The following is a 15752-nucleotide window of genomic DNA, read 5'->3' as shown; positions in this document are numbered from 1 at the left end:
GCCCACTCGGCCTCCCAGAGAGCTAGGATTACAGGCGTGAGGCACCGCACCCAGCCCTCTTTTTTTTAAACAAGTTTTTGGTGCCTTGTAAAAGGAGCATATTTCTTCTGGGTATGTATCCAGGAGTGGAATTGCTAAATCATTGCATGCATGTGTTCAGCTGTGGCAGATAATTCCAAACGGTCTTCCAACATGCTTACATTAATACTATTTATACTCCCGCCAGCCATGTATGAGAGTTCCAGTTGTCTCTACATCCTCTCCAAAACTTGGTGTTGTAAATCCTTTTTAAAAAATTGAGATATAATTACATACAGTAAAATGCACAGATCATACTGTTTCAGTTCAATGAGTTTTAACAAATGTATACATTTAATGTATACAACACCCTAAAGATATAGATCATTTCCATTATGGAAAACAGTATGGAAGGTCCTCAAAAAATTAAAAATAGAATTACTATATGATCCAGCAATCCTACTACTGGATATATACCCAAAGGATATGAAATCTGTATCTTGAAGAGATATCCACCCTCCCATGTTCATTCCAGCATTATTCACAATAGCCAAGATATTGAATCAGTGTAAGTGTCCATCAATGGATTAATGGATAAAGAAAATGTGGTGTATAAACATGGCGTAGGCTTCAAAATAAGGAAATCTTGTCATTTGTGTCAACACAAATGAAACTGGAGGACATAATGTTAGGTGAAATAAGCCAGTCACAGAAAGACAAATATGGCCTGATCTCACTTATATGTGGAGTGTAAAAAAGTCAAACTCATAGGAACAGAACAAAATAGTGGTTGCCAGAGCCTGTGGGGTGGGGGGACTGGGGAGATGTTGGTCAGAGGACATAAAATTTCAGTTAGGAAGAATAAATTCAAGAGATCTATTGTACATCATTATGGTGACTATAGTTAATCATAATATATTGTATACTTGAAAATTGCAAAGGGAGTGGATTTTAAGTGTTCTCACCACAAAAAATGGTATGTGAGGTAATGTATGTGAGATAATGCATATGCTAATTAGCCTGATTTAGCCATTCCACAAGGTATACATATTTCAAAACATCATGTTGTACACCATAAATATATATAATATTTGTCAGTTAAAATAAAAGATATAGATCATTGCCATTCCTAGAAAGTTTTAATTTTAGCAATTTTGGTAGCTGTGCAGTAATATCTCATTGTGTTGTTTTCATGATTTACGTCTTTTTTTTTTTTTTGAGGCAGAGTCTTTCTCTGAGCTAGAATGCCGTGGTGTCATCCTGGCTCACTGCAACCTCAAACTCCTGGGCTTAACTGGTCCTCCTGCCTCAGCCTTCCAAGTAGGTGAGAGTACAGGCATGCGCCACCACTCCCAGCTAATTTTTTTCTATTTTTAGTAGAGACAGGGTCTCACTCTTGCTCAGGCTAGTGTCGAACTTCTGAGCTCAAGTGATCCTCCTACCTCAGCCTCCCAGAGTGCTAAGATTACAGGCGTGAGCCACCGCGCCCAGCGATTTCAGTCTTTTGAAGTTTATTGAGACTCATTTTATGGCCCAGAACCTACTTGGTGAAACTTGGTCAATGTTTCATGTATGTCTTAATCAATTCAGACTGCCATGACGAAATACTATAGACCTTGTGGCTTAAACAACAATCACTTATTTCTCACAGTTCTGGAGGCAGGAAGTCCAGGGTCAGGGTGCCAGCATGACCTTGGTATGGACCCTCTTCCTGGCTATGTCCTCTCATGCCCTTCCCTTGTTACTTACATGCAGGGAGAGAGATGAATTTCTCTTCCTCCTTTTATAAGGGCGTTGATCCCACCATCGTGGGATCTCTATCCTCACAATCTCTTCCAAACCTAATTACCTTCTGAAGGCCCTGCTTCCAAATACCACCACATTGGGGGTTAGGGCTTCAAAATATGAATTTTGGTGGGGAATGCACGAACATTATTCAGTCCATAGCATCCCGACCCTGGCCCCCCAAAATTCATGTCCTTCTCACAAGCAAAATGCATTTGTTTCATCCCAACAGCACCAAAAGTTTTACCTTGTTCCAGCGTCAGCTCTCAAGTCTAAAGTCCAAAGTCATCTAAATAAGATGTGGATGAAACCAGAGGTACATTTGCCCCTAAGGCAAAATTTCTCTCCAGCTGAGAAACTTGTGAAAGTAGATTAAGATGTGTGCTTCCATAATACAGTGGTGGGACAGGCATAGGATAGGCATTCCCATTCCAAAAGGGAGAAATTGGTAGGAGAGACGGGTTCCAAGCAGTTCCAAAACCTAGCAAGACAAACTCCGTTAGACTTTAAGGCTTGAGAATAATCCTCTTTGGCTGGATGCTCTGCCCTCTGGACCCCCTGGGGTGGAGCTCTGCTGGGTGGCTGTCCTGGCCTTTGAAACTGAGGTAGAGGCAACCTGGCCCCCCACCCCCATTTGGCTTGAGCACTCTGGGTGGGCTTGGTGGCCTTGATGAGGTCCGAATTGTCTTTGGGGTCCTTTCCTTGTCTTGAAGAACAGTGCACCTTCACAGCCAAGTAGCTCCATGGCGCAGTCCTGTAGGATCTAAGACTTTCTTCCTTCCTTTCATCTCATCCCTGCCGCCTTCAGTTCAAACCCGAAGCCTTTCTGCTGGGGTCAATGACTAGGACCATGGTTCACACCCATTCTAATGTCCTCATCAGATGGTTTTTGGACTATACTCTTAGTATTCTCCGCAATACGCATAGGTTCAGAATTTTCCACATCTTTAAGTTCGGGTTCTTTTTTTGCTTAGGAATTCATTTTTCTCTTGCATTTTACTGTAAGCAGTCAAAAGGATCCCAGCAGCTCCTTCAGCACGTGTTTAGAAATCTCTTCAGCTGTGGGACACAGTGGTTCATGTCTGTAATCCGAGCATCTGGGAGGCCGAGGTGGGGTGGGCGGATCACTTGAGGCCAGGAGTTTGAGACCAGTCTCAGCAAGAGTGAGACCCTATCTCTACAAAAAATAGAAAAATTAGCCAGGTACAGTAGTCCCGACTACTGGGGAGGCTGAGCCCAGGAGTTTGAGGCTCTGGTGATCTATGATGATGTCACTGCACTACAGCCTAGGCAACAGAGTGAGACCCTGTCTAAAAAAGAAAAACACAAACAAAAACGTGGTGGCTCAGGCCTGTAATCCTAGCACTCTGGGAGGCCAAGGCGGGAGGATCGCTTGAGGTCAGGAGTTTGAGGTTGCAGTGAGCTATGATGTGCCACTGTGCTCTAGCTCGGGTGACAGAGGGAGAGTGTGTCTCAAAAAAAAAAAAAAGGCCCGGTGTGGTGGCTCACGCCTGTAATCCTAGCACTCTGGGAGGCCGAGGCGGGTGGATTGTTTGAGCTCAGGAGTTCGAGACCAGCCTGAGCAAGAGCGAGACCCCATCTCTACCAAAAATAGAAAGAAATTAATTGGACAGCTAAAAATATATAGAAAAAATTAGCCGGGCATGGTGGTACATGCCTGTAGTCCCAGCTACTCGGGAGGCTGAGGCAGGAGGATCTCTTGAGCCCAGGAGTTTGAGGTTGCTGTGAGCTGGGCTGACGCCACGGCACTCACTCTAGCCCGGGCAACAAAGTGAGACTCTGTCTCAAAAAAAAAAAGCTCTTCAGCTAAATATCCAGTATATTTCAAGGTCTCTGAATTGCTCAGTCATTAATTTCTTTAAACTCTTCTTTTCCTTTAATCTCACTGTTTAATCTTTAAACAGTATATGTATTGTTATTTTAATGTCAGTATCTGATAACGTCAATATTGGAAGCCCCTGTGGATATTTCTGTTTTCAGTTGTTTGTGTTGTTTTTGATTTGTATTTTCTAGTCTCCTAGTGTTCCTGAAAATTTTTGATTGTGTGCCTAACATTGCATTTGCAAAATTGATTATAGAATTGGCGTTTAGGACTCTTTTCCAGGGAGGACTTCTGTTGCTTCTGCCAGGAGCACTAGCCTTCCAGGATCACCTTGGCCTGTCTTCAGAGTGAGGGGATCGGAGCTGGGCTGTCTGCTTGGTTTGTCCCTTCCTCCTGAGGTCCAGCTTTTCAGGTCTCAGCCCAAGTGAAGGGGGTCACCAGGGCCTCCCTACCTGGTGGGCTCTGGATCTAATCCCTGTCACCTTGGCCTCCTAAAGCTTCCAGAAGTGCTGCTCAGCCTCTCAGCTGTCCCTCTGAAACTGGCTAATGCACCCAGGAGAACAAGGACCTCAGGTGCCAGGCTTATCTTCGCGGGTCTTTGTTCCCAGCCTCACCCCTACTATACCCCCACATGGTATCCTTCACATTGCTCTCCAAAGCTTCCATTCCGATTTTGTGAAAAATATTTTTTCCTTAGCTTTACTGGTTGTCTTTCAAATTTATTTGGGTATAGTTGTTGTTTCTAATGCTTGCTTTTTTTTTTGGAGACAGGGTCTCACTCTGTTGCCAGGCATGAGGGCAGTGGCGTCAGCCTAGCTCACTGCAACCTCAAACTGGGCTCAGGTGATCCTCCTGCCTCAGCCTCCCAAATAGCTGGGACTACAGGCACATACCCAGCTCATTTTTCTATTTTTTTGTAGAGATGTGGTCTCCCTATGTTGCTTAGGCTGGTCTGGAACTCCTCAAGTGATCAGATCCTCCCACCTTGGCCTCCCAGAGTGCTAGGATGACAGGCATGAGCCACTGTGCCCAGCCTATTTCCTATTTTTTATTGTGTATTTTTTTTTTAATTTTTTCTCCTTTTTCTTGATTAGTCTTACCAGAGTTCTATTAGCTTTGGTTTTGTTATTCTTCTCTATTATTTTCTAAGGCTGTTGTTCTGTTTTACTTTTTTGCTCCATTAATTTCTTCCTTGTTTTTTGGGTTTGCTCTGTGACTTTAAAAAAAGTCTTCTTGGCTGGGCGTGCTGTAATCCCAGCAGTTTGAAAGGCCCAGGTGGGAGGATCACTTGAGACCAGGAGTTTGAGACAAGCCTGGGCAACATACCAATACACTGTCTCTAGAAAAAAAATAAAATAATTAGCCAGGTGATCACTTGAGCCCAGGAATTCAAGGTTACAGTGAGCTATGATCGGGTCACTGCACTCCAGCCTGAGTGACAGCGAGTCCCTGTCTTAAAAAAAGATGTTCTTGTGTTTAATACTTTCTTCTTTATTTTTAACTTTTCTATTTCCTGATAAATGCTACTAAAGATATAAATTTCTCTCTAAGAGCTACTGTAGATGTGTTTTGTGAATTTTGACCTGTAGTATTTTCATTATCGTTTCAATCCTAAGTATTTGTTAATTGCCTTTATGATTTCTTATTTAACACAGTACAACTCACAGGTTTTTTGTTCTATTTTGTTTGTGTTTTGGACCATGTTAATTAGTTTCCCAAGGTATGAGATTTTTTTTAGCACTTCTTTTTTTAAGTTCTTTTCATCCTGTTGTGGTCGGAGAAGATATTTTCTTTGTATGATATCTGTCTTTTAATATCTATTGATATCACGTTGGCCATTAATTTTAAAGAAAACAAAACCAAACAAAAAACCAAAGAAAAAAATCTATTAACACTTGTTTTGTGGCCTAACACGGTGTATCCTGGAGATGCTTCCATGTGCACCCAAGAGAATGTGTGGCATCGCAGCAGGAGATCCTGTGGGTGAGGTCCATCTTTAGGAGGACATTAGCTACCAGTTGGTGGTAGCTTTTGTTCATGTTTTGTGTGTGCCCTGAGATAGCGTTTGCTTGTCCCTGGTGTGCTAGGTGGGGCTTGAATATGTTAATCAGGAGGTTTCTCTTTGCAGTGTGCCTGCCAGCATGAAGCCACTGGAGCAGCTGGGCTCGCCGCTGAGATTTCGCTCTAGCTTGGACGGTGACCCCATGTCAGGGTAAATAAAGCCTGAGGCTGGGTGCGTCTTCCAGGCAAAGGTGACGAGGGGGCTTAGGTGGGCTGGGGCGAGGGCTGTGGGGACTGGGATGATGCAGTCATTGGGCTGGAGCCGCAGAGAAGCTGCCACCATGTTGGACCACCAGGATCCTTGAAGCTTATGTTGGGAAGTGTGTGTTGGTGTGCTGGGGTGGTGGGGATGGGCGTGACTCTGGTTGGGTTGACAGTTGAAGAGCCAGGGGTGGGGGTCACATTGACCTAGGTGGTGGGGAGCAGTGGATGACTGATGGGTCCTGATGGGGCAGGGGGTGATAGTGATGGGGCAGTGGCAATGGCATGAGGTGATGCTAGATGGTAACAGGTGCATCATGATGGGGTAATGGTGACAATGGTGACAGTGAGGGGGAGATGGTGGGGCAAAGGTGCTAGGGCAGCTGATGATGCCACAGTCCCTATGTCAGGACCTTCATCTTAGAGAGCCAAGAAGCAACCCTGTCTTCCAAACTCCAGCCTCCCTGGCCAATTGCTGCCCTATCTTGTTGCCGCCATGACAGGTGTTGTGACACATGCTTCATGAGGATGGAATGAGTGTGCTGCCTCACATTCGTGTGTTTTCCTGGCTCAGGTCTGTTCTACTTGCTGTCTGTCGCCTGTGCTGGTGGATCTAGAAGCCCTTTTCAATAGAAGGCCTGCCCAGGCCTGGTTGCCCATTTGGAGGAAGGGACCTTAGGCTCCAGGCCTGGGTGTGGGGTTGGTTGTTATCCTCCCCATCCTATCCTGGGCCTGGGCGGACATGGGGCTCACTGGCTGCAGCAGAGCACATGGCACAGCTCCTGTGAGTGGAGGAGGGGAACCCCTCCTCAGTGCCCCTCGGCTGGTCGGACACTGAGACCTCCCTCCACATCCCAGAGCTCCCCTCCTGCCTCGAGGCCCAGGCTTGCAGATGGCCCCACAGGATTCTGATGCCTGGCCTATGTGGGCCTGGAGGCAGCCCAGGGTGGGCCTCATCCTGAGGACAGTGGGCACCATGGATGGTTCTGGGCAATGCTGGGGTCTGACGGGTGTTTTAGGAAGACCCACTCTGGCTGCCCCCTGGAGGATGGAAAGAGCAGAGGGGAGGGTGTGGCAGGCAGCCAGTAGGGGGCAGCCGTGGCTTCCTGGCCAGAAATCTGGAGGCCAGAGGTGAGGATGGAGACCTGCATTCAGCAGCTGCCCACCCAGAAGGGGCCTGAGGGAGTGGGAGGGGTAGGGCTGCCCTGGTCTCCGCTCTGAGACAGGGCTGAGGTCCAGCCCTGAGTGGGGACGTAGGATGGATGTAGGACGAGGGCGGGCTTGGGGTAAGGGGCTTGGGTGGGTGAGATGAGTGTGTGGAGGACTGACTCTGAGGGTCAGCAAAGCAAATGTCTGAAGGAGGAGCTGAGAGGGAGGGTTCAGAGAGGTGGGAGGACCCAGGTGGGTGCGTGGTCTATGAACACTGTGACCTCTGTGATGTGCCCTGTGAAGTGGGGATTTCATGCCCGGAGGCCATGGTGCCCTGGGCAAGAGCCCTTCTGTGAAGGGAATTGAAGAGCGAGTTGGAAGTGTGTACAGTGAGTGTAGACAACTCCGTGGAGAGATTTGGCTGTGAAGGGATGAAGAGTAAGACAGGAGTTGGAGGAGGAATGGATGTGAAGGGCTTTGTGTGCAGTGGGGGAGACTTGAGCTGGGAGAGCAGAGGGGACAATGCAGCACCAGTTCTCCAAGGGGCATGGGAGGAGGTGTGGCTCCCGAGGGACGTGGCAGGAGGGAGGTGACTGGACCAGCTCAGGAGCACCTCTTTCCTCCCCCAGGTGTGCACGCAGGTGTATCAGCTGAGCCGCAGGCCATGGTGTGCACAACACTGGGCCTCCCTTGCTCTGTGCCTCGTGTGCCCTGCCCTTCCCGCCACTCCTGCCCCGGTGCTGCCCCTGCTGCCTCCCACCTGCTGGGAAGAGCAGGTGGCTGGAGTGATGCTCCCTTCCCACACCGCGCCCCATCTCTTGTCCCCTCTGCTTTGTTCTGAGCCCCAGCATCACACAGTAAGGGTGTGGGGCATGGGCAGTGGTGCTGGGAGGAGGGTGGGGAGACAGGGTCATCAATGACTACTCTCCTTTGAACACTCTCTGGCCCCCTGTCCCGGCCCAAGGAGATGTCTTCTCCACCGGCATCCGTGTGCTGCCTCCTCAGCCAAGGGCACTGTTGTTGCCCACAAGAGTTGCCTCCTTGGTGGGGTCCAGCCCCTGCTTCCTGGGCCGTGGCCAGGAGCTCAGGAAAAGCCAGGCAGGGGAAAGACCCTGTGGGCCAGGGGCCCTGTGCCAGTTCTTCCCCCACTCCCCACCACTGACCCCTCCTCTTATGCTCCTTCTCAGACTCTTGCCCTTGGCTGTCCCTCTGGGCTGTTTCTTGGCTTCCCTAAGAACGAGGCTCCAGGTCAGAGCACAGGGTTGGTGGATGAGCCCACGTCTGCCTGGCCTTGCGATGTCACAGCCTGGAACAGGGGGTGTCCTCCCTTGGTGGGGGCTCTGGGCTTCCTGTAGTGTGATCATATCACCTTTGGGCTCACTGTTGGCTCAGGCCTTCTGCCCCCGAAGACTTCGGCAAGTGACTCTCAACCTGCCCTGTTGAGTGGTCAGTGGCCCAAGTCCATTCTTGGCTTGCTCTCTCCCTTTGGTTTCCTTCGGATCCCTGTCATGTTTCTTTCTTTCTTTTTTTTTTTTTTTGATACAGTCTCACTGTGTTGCCCGGGCTAGAGTGCCATGGCATCAGCCTAGCTCACAGCAACCTCAAACTCCTGGGCTCAAGCAATCCTCCTGCCTCAGCCTCCTTAGTAGCTGGCACTACAGGCGTGCACCATCACACCCAGCTACTTTTTCCTATTTTTAGTTGCCCAGCTAATTTCTTTCTATTTTTAGTAGAGATGGGGTCTTGCTCTTGCTGAGGCTGGTCTCGAACTCCTGACCTCTAGTGATCCTCCTGTCTTGGCCTCCCAGAGTGCTAGGATTACAGGCGTGAGCCACCGCCCGGCCTGTCATGTTTCTTTTGGATCCTGATTTCATGGTCCCTTCCTGGCTTGTGGCCGCTCACAGGACTGTCAGACAAGGCTGGTGTGTTTAAGCACCTGAATGGTAGTACCTCTGGCTGCAGACCCCCAGGCGGGCCACTATTGACCTCCTGACTCCCCTTGTGACAATGCAGGGAAAAGGTGGGGAGGTCGATTAGGCGAGGTGTGGCCATGGCCGACTACTGCTGCCTCCCCGCCCTCAAAACCTCCTTTCTGCCGTCTCAGGCCCACTCTGCTATAGCCTGTCTGCACCTGCCAGCGTCATGGGGAGAGCGCTGGTGTCCTGGGACCAGAGACGGCCTTTGCTCAGTTTGAGCACTGGGAATCCTCTGCCTCCTGCAGGCCGCCCAATTCTCTGCAAGCCCTGCAATACCGCCCGGACTCCCCGCCTGGGCTGTTTTTCCTCTGGCCTTCCGTCCCCTCCTGCTAGTCTGAGTCTGCCTTCTGAACTTGGCCTTCAGACTCCTCAATCCAGGAGGTAGCCCCAGCCTTGGGAGGCCCTATTCCTTCCTGTTGGAGGTGTGGTTCCCTGAGTACTATAGCCTGGCGTGGCCATGGGCCCCCGCTGCACTCTGCAGCCACCCCTCCGGTGTTGCTTGGCTTCCTCAGAGTGTCATGCCTGGCTGTCCTGCCAGGATTCCTAGGATCCCCGAGTGAATTTATTCATTCATTCGTCAGATAGTTATTGAGCACCCACTATATGCCAGGCACTGGAAATACGGTGGTGGTCCAGAGCAGTCACAGGTGCAGTTAATCAAATGCTCACACAGTGGAGTGTATTTACAAACTGAGGTAGAAAGGAATTTAATCCTGTAATAGCATTTCCTGAGGAGCCTGACCTCATCAGCTTAGCAAGGGAAGGTATCCCTGAGGAAGTGATGAGGTCTAAGGGGTGAGCAGGAATTGATTAGGTGGGGGTGGGGCAGGAGGAAGGAAAGGGCTGACTAGGCAGGAAGAACTGTGTGTGCAAAGGCCCTGAGACAGGACTGAAAGCAGGGTGATATGGTGGGAGTCCCAAACCACATTAGGCTTTGTGGGTTTAGTGAGGAGTTTTGTTTTATTTAAATTTTAAATTAAAGATTAAATTTTGCTTTATTGTAAGTTTCACTATCTGGTGAGACAAATTCCAGATTTTTCTTTTCTTCTTTTATTGTCTGCTATAATATATATACAGGAAGAATATAGAGATACACACACACACACACACACACACACACACACACACACAGAGTTTAGCAAGTAGTTGTAAAGCACATTCCTTTGTGATCCCAAGAGGTACAGGAGCCATAGCAGGCATATGAGCAGGAGTGACATGAGGAGACCTGGCAGGGTGGCTGGAGGGAACATGGGGAGGCAGATTAGTGGCTTGGGGAGTGCACTGGTGGGAGAGGAGGAGCAGAGGGTTCAGGCTGGACCTTGCTCATTGCTTGCCTGTCAGCCAGGGCCCCAGCATTGTGCTCTGGCCCCAGGTCGATGAAGGTGCCTATCCAGGATGGCTGGAACAGGGCTGGTGGGGATGGGGGTGGTTGGGGCACATGCAGAGGCTGGGGCATCTCTCAGACCGCCCCAGTGGAGCTGTCCTGAGCGGCAGGTGGAAGGGCTGCATTGGGAGGCCAGGCCTCTGCAGGCACGCTCTGGGAAGGCATCCAGAGTGCCTGGCTTCCCCTCCTCCCCTCTTGGCTCCTTGGCTGCTAGTGCAGCTGTGGCGCCTGGGCCATACATACTGTGTCTTTAAGAGGATGGCTACAGGCCTGTGTCTGTCCTTCCTGCTGCTGACGTCATCTGGAGGAGATTTGCTTTCCTTTTCCCCTCTGAAAGGGGAGGAGTTTGAAACTGAGTAGCCCATGATGGAAACAGGGGAAGTGCAGGAGGCCCCTGGGTGAAGGCGGAGGCTAACATGGGGTGAGCTTGGGCACCATACTGTGTGTGTGAGAGACTGAGACAGACAGAGACAGAGAGCTCGCACTACAGTGGCATGTCATTGACTGCGTGTGAATGTGTGTGTCTGTGTTTCTCTTCCTGCCTCTGGTTGGGCAGGAAGACACCTACTATCTCTATGATCTGATGGTCCTGTCTTGGGGCCTTGTCCTGGACTGCATGGGGGCTGATGGCTCCTGTTTTGGGAGCTTGGCTGGGTGCTTTCGAGCCTTGAGCCCGGGGTGCTAAGGGCCTGTTCTTACATATGTCCCTGGGCTGTGAGGGGAAAGCCCCTGGCCCCACCCTCCCTGGGCCTCTGAGGGGGCGGATGCCCTGCAGCTAACAAAGCTCCTTCAATTTTTGAATGAGTCTGGTGCAGTTACCAAATGTTTGCCTTTTATTAGAATAAAGCTTGGCTTCTGGGAACACGATAGAACAGTAGGGGGACTCTGTCTGTCTGCCTTTGGAAGTCAAATTTAGAGAACTTCCCAGGCAAGGCCCTCTACTGCAGGGCCAGGGTCTGGCAGGGGAGTCTTTTGCCTCCAGCCCCTCTGTGTCACCACCTCTGGCCCTCAGCTGCCTCGCCTGTGAAGTGGTCGTGCTGGTCAGAGGTGGGGAGGCCAGGGATGTGTGTGAACACCGCGCACAGTGCTTGCCATACAGCAAGCGTGCAGTGAGAGGCCACTGTCCTTGTCACTCCGGGGGACCAGCAGCCCCGCCTGGGCTGTGCTGGGAGAGCAGAGAAACACTGCAGGCCTTGCCCTGCGCTTTCTTCTGGCCTCACTGGCTTCCGCCCTCCTGGAGCTTCTCCCCGCACCCCCCCGCCCCCGCAGTTACCCTTCTGGAGTCATTTTATCTTCAACATCTGCCTCCTGCACTGGACTGTGGGCTCCCAGAGGCCAGGGTTGGTTGTCTTGCGCACTGCTGAGTTTTTGACCCAAACCACACAATGCCTGGCTTGTGGCATGTGCCTGATACCATCTGCTGAACCAGGTGGCTGGTGGGGGACAAGATGTCTGTGGGGGGAAGGCTTGAAGAAGCGCTCCCACGCTCCTGAGGGCAGGGCAGGGCAGGGGGCAGACCCTGGGCGAGGTGCTTTGCATAGACTTACAGACACCCCCATTTTACACATGAGCAAACTGAGGCTGAGGCAGGTTCAAACTACACTACCAGGAAGTTGCCATATCTGTATTGTCCAGAGTCTCTTCTGGCAAGAGGGGTGTCCCCTGGGAACTGGTGAAGTGTGGATGCTGGTCCTGGGGAGGAGCGAGAGGCCCTGGGTCATGACCAGCTCTTTGGCAGGTTCGGCGCTACCGTAGCCATCGGCCTGACCATCTTTGTGCTCTCTGTTGTCACCATTATCATCTGCTTCACCTGCTCCTGCTGCTGTTTATACAAAATGTGTCGCCGGCCACGTCGTAAGCATGCCCACCCAACCCCCTGCCCTACGGTGACTCCCCTTGTGTGCGGGTGCAGACCCGGGGTGGGCAAGAGCAGCACCAGGGCCCTGCTTTGGCTAAGCCGGAGGGAGGGGTGGCAAGCCTGGCCCTCACAAGCTGGGGAGATGGAGGGTCCTGACTGGCATTCTCTTTGCAGCGGTCGTGACCACCACCACAGCCACCACGGTGGTGCATACCCCTTACCCTCAGCCTCCAAGTGTGCCACCCAGCTACCCTGGACCGACGTACCAGGGCTACCACCCCATGCCCCCCCAGCCAGGGATGCCAGCAGCACCCTACCCGACGCAGTACCCACCACCCTACCCAGCCCAGCCCATGGGCCCACCGGCTTACCACGAGACCTTGGCTGGTGAGTGCCGCTGCTGACACTGTGACCCTTCCTGGCCTCCCAAGCCCCCACCTGTACCCCCTCAGGCATCCATCCCGGAGTACGTGGCTGAATAGGCCTCTGCCCGCTTCTGCTTGCCTGCCATACACACGGGAGCTCACCACGCCTGTGGCCAACCGGTATTCTCTCTGTTTTTAGGAGGTGCAGCCGTGCCCTACCCTGCCAGCCAGCCTCCGTACAACCCGGCCTACATGGAGCCCCCGAAGGCGGCCCCCTGAGCATGCCCTTGCCTCTCTGGCTGCCACTTGATTATGTCATGTGTGTGTGAGTGGTCTGCAGGCACAGTTCCTTCCTGCCTCATACGTGGTGTGTGTGTGCTGTCTGTACACGTGGCTTCTTCTGATGCCGACGAGGTGGGAAACAATCCTTGCCAGAGTGGGCTGGGGCCAAACTTTGTTCTCTTCCTCCCTTGAAATTATGCTTCTTAAAATCTCAAGCAAAATTCAAAGAATGGGGTGGGACTTCTTTTCCAGCTCACCCTATGGCGACCAGGTGTGGCCTGTCACACTAGGATAGTACAGCCTTCTGTGGGCATGATGCAGACGTGTGCTAGTTTCGTCATAGTGGCCGGCCAATGTTTGAGGCCGTGGCTTGTCCCCAGGGTTTGGGGTTCCCTTTGTAGAGCCAGGGCCATGAGGTAGGCAAGTGGGCAAGCTTGGGATCTGGCCAAGCTGGGTTTCTGTCCTTTGGGCAGATGTCCCACTGCTCCCTGGAGCCTGTGCCATACCCAGTGGGAGTTGGGCAGCCTCCTGATGCCAAAACGCCTCAGGCAGAGCGCCACGCACCCCTGATGGCTCCCTGCCTGGACTGCCCCTGCATCCTCCCTGGGACCACCTGGAGGGCCACATCCACTCTCGGCCTGGCTGCCCACGGGGACGCTTTCCTGCCCTTGCTGGCCCTGGCCCCTGCCACAAGTGGGCAGGGCGTCCTCTGTCCACCAACACACTCAGGTCTCTTCCCTGCAGTGTTTTTGTTTTACTTTTAGCCAAACGTTTTGCCTGTTTCCTGTTTTAAAATGTTCATGATAGTTATGTGAAACTGAAACCCCTGAGTCCTAGAGGGAAATGGGCCCACAAAGAGCAACAACTTGACAACTCTGATAGTCCCTGCTTCCCCAATACCAGCCTCACAGAATATCCAATTCCTCTACCCCAGTCCAGTTTGTCCTGACAGCAGGGACACCTGGGCCACGGGGCCATCTGGATCAAAGGAGGGGGTGCTGGGTGGCAGCTCTGGCCCAGACATGAATACCTCGGTGTTCCTGTCCCTCTGTTGATGTCTCTCTGGGTCTGTCTTAGCTTTGTATCTGTCAGTGTGTTTCTCAGTCTAGGGTCTGCACCCCTGTTTATAATAAATGCCGATATTTAGAGCTTCTGCCCCTTTCTTCATAGCCTTGGCTGCTGGGATTAGGCATTAGGCTGAGTGCCTGTCCACCATTTGGGTTTCTGTGTTTTCCCTACCTTTACTGGGCTCAGATGTTTGACCATCCTGCTAGGGAGAGTGAGGGACAAAGAAGACTGTGCCCACCTCTGCCCCCTTCTCAGGTCCTGAGCGTAGACAGAGGCCCAGGCTGCTAAGGAAGAAAGGAGGCGAGTGACCACTCAGTGCTAGGGGACTCTTTATTAGATTGTCATTCTTGGCCTACTGCCCAGGTGTGGCCAGGGACAGTCCATACAGCGTGGCTATCGCCAAGGTCAGGAAAGCCAGCAGACCCAGTGGGGCCAGAAGGCCCTCCTTGGGTGGGGCTCCAGAGCCTTTCATTAGAGAAAGAGCCTTAGGTCTCCTGCTCCCACCAAGGCTGAGACTTTTGTTCCTGTCTGTGGCCAGGGGTGCAGTGGCTGTGACAGCAGATGACCTTGGGTTGGTCCTGGCACAGGCTGTGACCCCGTACATGGGCTTGATGGTGCTGAAGGGCCTGGCGTGAGCATCCACCCACCGCAGCAGGGCCTGTGACCTCCACTGACAGATGCTGAGCAGGGCTAAGACGTCACCTTCGGCTGTGTGTGAGTCTGGTGGGGCCTGCCCGTACAGGCGTGTGTAGATGCTGCCTAGGCTGTAGCTCTTCCTTGGGCCATGCTCCGAGGGGCTACTAGCTTGTTCCAGGGCCTTCAGGGCAGCGATGCTATCTACGCAGAAGGCACCATCCAGAGCATTGGCAAGCCCCAGCATAGCCAGCTCCCCTTGAAGCAGGGGGAAGTCGTAGCGGTCACCGTTGTGTGCCACAAGGCACCAGGGCTGTGGCTGGCGCTGCAGGAAGGCTAGGAGCAGGTTGACCAAGTTGTCATCGAAGCGTTGACGCCCATGTGCCGTCAGCACAGCTGTGCTCAGCCCTGTGATCCCACTGGCTGCAGGGCTACAGGCCTTCCCCGGAGCCACACACAGGGAGAGCTTGTCCACCACACGGGGTGGTGGGGGCACTGTGGACGGTGGCCCCTGAGAAGTGGGGGGGCTCTCCAGGGCACATCTGTGGACGGCCAGCAGGCACAGTTCCGTGACCTTGGGCTGGGAGAAGGGCAGGCCAGTGGCCTCCAGGTCCAAGAAGATGAGGGTCTGCATGGGCTCTGGGGGTGGGGCCTGCGAGCCCATAGTGGGGTAGGTACCTGTCGCTGAGCCTGGGGAGGAGCATGGGTTGGGGGTGGGTGTGAGTGCCCAGTGGAAAGATCTAAAGTGGATGGGGTGGGGGCAAGGGGATGGGCAGAAGCACATCTCAGGCCTTCCATGCGCTATCTGGCACTGTCCCTGAGCTCCAGGGCCCATTTTCAGCGCAGGAAGTTGGAGAGAGTGGAGTGCTTTCCTCAGTGGGACAAGCACACTCTACTCTTTGAGGGAGGGGCCCCTCTCCTGGTGCCCACCTAGTCTGGGGTGTGGGAAACCCATGGCGTTCCTGCCCCATCCCTTTGGGGTTCCACACTTACCGCGGCAGCAATGACTCGGCGCACCCTCTCCCTCTGCTTCTAGATGCTGCCAGCAGTGGCGGGAAGCGAAACTCAGCCCGGACCCGCCCACAGCTGCCCGGACCCGCCCACAGCTGCCCAGACCCGCCCACAGCTG

At 52.4% G+C, this 15752-nt stretch overlaps 2 protein-coding genes across 3 annotated transcripts in view; one reads left to right on the top strand and one right to left on the bottom strand.

Moving 5' to 3' along the window:
* Positions 1 to 13073, top strand: part of SHISA5 (shisa family member 5) — a 21916-nt gene extending 8843 nt beyond the window's left edge. The window contains exons 3-6 of one of the 2 annotated variants that reach the window (XM_012661373.1): positions 5775 to 5858; positions 12156 to 12271; positions 12450 to 12662; positions 12840 to 13023. In XM_012661373.1, the coding sequence (XP_012516827.1) occupies positions 5775 to 5858; positions 12156 to 12271; positions 12450 to 12662; positions 12840 to 12919 (493 nt within the window). In that variant the 3' untranslated portion in view covers positions 12920 to 13023. Of the gene's footprint in view, positions 1 to 5774; positions 5859 to 10646; positions 10839 to 12155; positions 12272 to 12449; positions 12663 to 12839 lie in introns of those variants that run through there. The other variant, XM_012661447.1, reaches the window with a different exon arrangement.
* Positions 13074 to 14318: 1245 nt separating this feature from the next.
* TREX1 (three prime repair exonuclease 1) lies at positions 14319 to 15682 on the bottom strand. Its single transcript, XM_012648359.1, has 2 exons — positions 15617 to 15682; positions 14319 to 15313 (listed from the first exon to the last, which is right to left on the bottom strand). Exon 2 carries the CDS (start codon positions 15285 to 15287, stop codon positions 14343 to 14345), a length of 945 nt encoding a protein of 314 aa, XP_012503813.1. The 5' UTR covers positions 15288 to 15313; positions 15617 to 15682; the 3' UTR covers positions 14319 to 14342.
* Positions 15683 to 15752: the final 70 nt, after the last annotated feature.

This window comes from Propithecus coquereli, unplaced genomic scaffold (genome assembly GCF_000956105.1).
Source record: "Propithecus coquereli isolate 6110/MARCELLA unplaced genomic scaffold, Pcoq_1.0 Scaffold1, whole genome shotgun sequence".
In the NCBI taxonomy this organism is placed as follows: Eukaryota; Metazoa; Chordata; class Mammalia; order Primates; family Indriidae; genus Propithecus; species Propithecus coquereli.
The sequence above is the reverse complement of the archived record's forward strand: the minus strand, read 5'-3'. Positions and strand labels throughout refer to the sequence as shown.